Source organism: Triticum aestivum, unplaced genomic scaffold (assembly GCF_018294505.1).
Source record: "Triticum aestivum cultivar Chinese Spring unplaced genomic scaffold, IWGSC CS RefSeq v2.1 scaffold140820, whole genome shotgun sequence".
NCBI classification, from domain to species: Eukaryota; Viridiplantae; Streptophyta; class Magnoliopsida; order Poales; family Poaceae; genus Triticum; species Triticum aestivum.
The window spans coordinates 1-4,486 of NW_025237854.1; the positions used below are offsets into that span (position 1 = coordinate 1).

Sequence of the window (4,486 nt, forward strand, 5' to 3'; positions counted from 1 at the left end):
TCCACAAGGCTACCGGGCTTGCAGCAGACGAGGTAGGCTGGGTAGACCTCCGGCGTGGCATTGTCACGTGCAAGGTGCTTGATAAAGACCCACTTCTCCGACTCATCCCTCTTCCCAAACCGCACGTGGACATCCTGCAAGGCGAACCGGGGTTGATCCGGGATGTCACCTACGGCAATGGGCTCTTCGAGTTCATTGAGATGCAACATTTTTGCAGACCAGTTAATGTTGTTAGTAGTATCATCCATGATTCCAAGCCCCTCCTTGGACTTGTAGTGGATGAAGGTATTACGGTCCCTGATGGTTGGGTCATACCAATGACCTAACAATCCGTAGTTGGCACAAAAAGTCGGGAGTTTCTCATATTTGAGGGGGTACAAATCCTTCCTTCCAGCCCTGGTAATCGACACAAATGTTTCCAACTTTTTATTCACATAAAGTCTAACTTTTACTTGTACAAAGCCCCCAACATATCCAGCCGAGAGTTGGATATGTAATTTTAGGATCTTACCCATCTTTCGGCACATACCCTTGATCGCCACCTTGATGAAGTAAATACCTAATAGCTTCAAGACCCTTGCCCTCACTTCAATCTTATCAGAGCTAGTGTTTAGGATTTTTTAAACCATCTTATTCCTCTATTATCACAACCTGATTTCAGAACTGCCAGGGGCCATTAAGCATCACCGTGTTCGAGTCCCCCATGCACCCGAATTGTATGGTGAACAAATTTTCCTCAATCACAGGCCAAAGAACCTCTTTTGCAGGATTCATGTCTGAGTATAGAGCAAATGGACTAAAACCCTTACTTTTGTGGACTTTAACTTAATCCATCATCCTAATGGAGATTGATGTGTTTCAAGAGGTCATCAACATCCTCCTTATCTCGACGTAGACCACTAGGGCCTCCTGTTTCTGCCATGATCTTCGCATTGCAGATATGCCCGAGGAATCCTAATGCGAACCCAAGGACGGTCACATACGAGGGGTGGACGAGAGCATGGTTGGGAGCAAGGTCAACACTCTCAACGGCTACCGCCGCCGGAGAAGGCAAAATCGTAGGTTTTCGCTAGAGGATATCTATTTAGGTAAATTTCAATTTGAATAGACTCGAGAATGGATTGACCACCCTTTTTTTTAGAATGCATTGACCACTTATTTAAGAGGAAGTCGTTCGAACCGAAAAGAAGCTATTCGATGGGCCCAAGAGATACGTGCTTCCTTCCGACATTTGGCCCAACATCTCCCCAGCGAGAGACATGCCCAAACCTAGCTAACCAGCTCACCACTCCTCGTACAGAGAAGAGCGCCGCCTCTGTTCCCCACTGCTCCCCAAACCCAGACCCTCGCCGTCACCTCCATCCGCTCTCCTTCCACCGGCGGCCATGGACGACCCCCAAGTGCTCATCGGCGTCTACAGGAGCGTCTCCATGAGCGAAATGTGCGATAGCATGAAGCAGAAGGGCGACGACCCTGAGACGCTGGATCTCGGCACAAACATGCCGCTTCTCGTGTACGGCTACCTCCCGCACCCGCCCGTCTCCACCACCCCCGCCCTCCCGCTTCCCGCCGCCGTATGGGTCCACGACGGCGTCGACCGCATCAGCCGCCTCCCCGACGTCGTCCTCGTCAACATCCTCTCCCGCCTCCCCGCCAAGGACGCCGCGCGCACCGCCGCCCTCGCCTCGCGCTGGCGCCCACTCTGGCGCACGGCGCCCCTCGCTCTTGTCGACAGCCACCTGCTTCCGGACGGCGGCGCGTCCGGGCCGTTCACCATCCGCGACCCCTCTCCCCGCGCCGTCACCGCCGCGGTGTCCCGCATCCTCGCGGCGCACCCGGGGCCTTTCCGCTGCGTTCACCTCACCCGGACCATAATGCAGGAGCACCGGGCCGAGATGACGCGCTGGCTCGACATCCTCGTCGCCAAGGGGGTCCAAGAACTCGTCTTTGTCAACCGCCCCTGGCCGATTGACCTGCGCCTCCCCGCCTCGCTCTTCAGCTGCGCCTCCCTCACCCGCCTCTATCTCGGCATCTGGAGGCTCCCGGACAGCACCGCCGTGCCGCGCCGCGCCAGATTCCCCAACCTCCGGGAGCTTGGCCTCTGCATGAATGTCATGGAGGACCGTGATCTGGCCTTCATGCTCGAACGAAGCCCCGTCTTGGAGATCCTCGTCATCATGGGGAGCCAGAGCCAAGTGCGCCTCCGCCTCATCAGCCAAAGCCTGCGCTGCGTTCAGCTCGGCCACACCTACTTGGAGGACATAGACGTGGTGGATGCCCCCAGCTTGGAGAGGCTCTTCCTGTGGGATACAATTCTCACTGGCGAGCTCACTCCCCCCAGGATGAGCTCCACCAGGAACCACTCTTCCAGGCTCAACATTGGCCGTGCACCCAACCTGCGTATGCTGGGATACCTTCACCCAGGAGGACAAGAGTTGGGGATTACCAACAGCGTCATTGTGGTATGCAGCTCACAGTACATCCTAATTTCATTTGCATTTTCTGTGCCTATGTCAATTGATAATGCCAATAAGTTTATCTGTCCTTGGGTGCATTGCAGGCTGGTAGCAAGGAGAGCATTGTCCCTAGCGTCCAAATTTTGGCCATAGAGGTGCAATTTGGTATCCGCGATGCTGTCAAGAAAGTGCCTGGCTTTCTCAGATGCTTCCCCAACCTGGAGACCCTCCATGTCCATGTAAATTTGGTTAACTCTTTTTTTTAGGGGATAAATTTGGTTAACTTGATGAGATACACTTGCTGCATTGTCCATTCTGCAATACTAGTGGGTGACTATGTTATATCTAGCACGGTCATAATTGATTATTTATCTAGCATAGTCAGAACTGTGAAACATGTTTGTTTTATGATTGATGGCTTGCTGCTGCTGAATGATATCTACCCATAGATTATATATCTAACATCAAACTATGTATGCACTGATTGATTTCATCTGCAGTCCTCCTCCATATCTGAAGAGCCCACTGGGAAGGTCAATCTGAAGTTCTGGCAGGAGGGCGGTCCCATCAAATGCGTCCTGCAGAGCCTGAAGAAGGTGTTTTTCAACGAATTCCAAGGGTCGAAAAGCGAGGTTGCTTTCCTCAAGTTCATCGCGGAGAGAGGGCGGGTGCTAGAGCAGATGGCTGTTGTGGTGGCCCGTGAATGCTTCTCTTTGGGGGGTAATGTGAATGCCAAACTGAAGCCTCTGACCAGTGCAAAATGGAACAACAAAGCTTGCAAACTAGAGCTCTTCAAGAGCCCACACGATGACGTGGGAGGTCCAGCTTACTCCGTTGAGAAAGCTTGTGATTTCGAGTTTGCTGACCCTTTCGACCTCAACTACCACTACAAACCAGAAAGGATCTCTGTAAGTTAATTAGTACTCCATAGCTCTTTTACAAGAAGACTACTGGTACCTAGCTTGACTTTGTGTTGTTGGACCTGGCAGCAGCTAGAAAAACCTATTTGGCGAGCTGTGGAATGCTTATTTCTGCCAAGTAAAGTTGTACTGGTATGTGGGATGCTACGTAGTACTGTGATGTGCAGTTGGTCTGTTATTTCTGGTTTGTCCAACTGCTGCAACTTGCTATGTTTTGCAGTTGTTGCTGTTAGCATGAATTATTTTGCTATGCTATGCTATGCTGGTCTCAGATCGAAAGAGCTTGACCGCTTTAGGATAAGCTCATCGACTCTGCACAGGTGAAGATGAAGAGTTCATTCATAGATTCTATCTATTGCCAAAAGGATAGTAGTAATAGTTTCTACTAGCAGCTTTGATTCTGTTACCAAAAGGGTAATAGTTTATCATATCATTACTAGTAGTGCTGCAAATAAACCTGGTGGTTAATTAATTACGCTAATAAAATTATGGTAGCTGATGTAGTACAGTGATTGTAATTAATCAGTACTGTACTTGACTGCTGTTTTCGCAACTGAGCTCGTTGTCCGTCCTCCCTGGCTCACACCTCCCGCGCTTACTGAAGAAGCTAGCGCAGCTGTGGAGAGATTCAGTTATTCAACCAACGGTCGGCAGTCGCTCGGCTCGGCTCAACGGCCACGATGGATACTTGCCATCGCCTTGTTCACTGTTAGCGAGCTGTTACTACTGTTTATTATACCCGACAGCCATCATGCTTGCCCCTGGTTTGATTTTAGATGTTTCTGGAACCCATCCAAACATGGTGGAACTTATTTCTAAGACTTGTAAAAACTGACAGGAATTTGTATAAACATGTTTGAAATCCCTAGATATTTTGTGTATTCGTGACAATTGATGTGAATGTACAACAGCTGCGAAAATCAGTATGAATTCTGTTAAAATATTTCTGAAATTCGTTGAAAGCAGGATTAGATGTTTCTGGAACCAATCGAAGCATGGTTCAACTTACTTGTGAGACTTTTAAAAATGACTGAAATTTGTGTGCATTCATGCCTGTGAATTTATGAACGTGTTTTTCTTGCTGAAAACAATGAGATTTCATTGAAATGT

The 4,486-nt window shown here is 49.5% G+C and overlaps 1 protein-coding gene across 1 annotated transcript; it reads left to right on the forward strand.

Moving 5' to 3' along the window:
• Positions 1 to 1,303: 1,303 nt before the first annotated feature.
• On the forward strand, positions 1,304 to 4,426 carry LOC123176582 (F-box/FBD/LRR-repeat protein At1g13570). Its single transcript, XM_044590713.1, has 4 exons — positions 1,304 to 2,462; positions 2,561 to 2,695; positions 2,957 to 3,364; positions 3,446 to 4,426. Exons 1-4 carry the CDS (start codon positions 1,386 to 1,388, stop codon positions 3,698 to 3,700), a joined length of 1,875 nt encoding a protein of 624 aa, XP_044446648.1. The 5' UTR covers positions 1,304 to 1,385; the 3' UTR covers positions 3,701 to 4,426.
• The last annotated feature ends 60 nt before the right edge of the window (positions 4,427 to 4,486 follow it).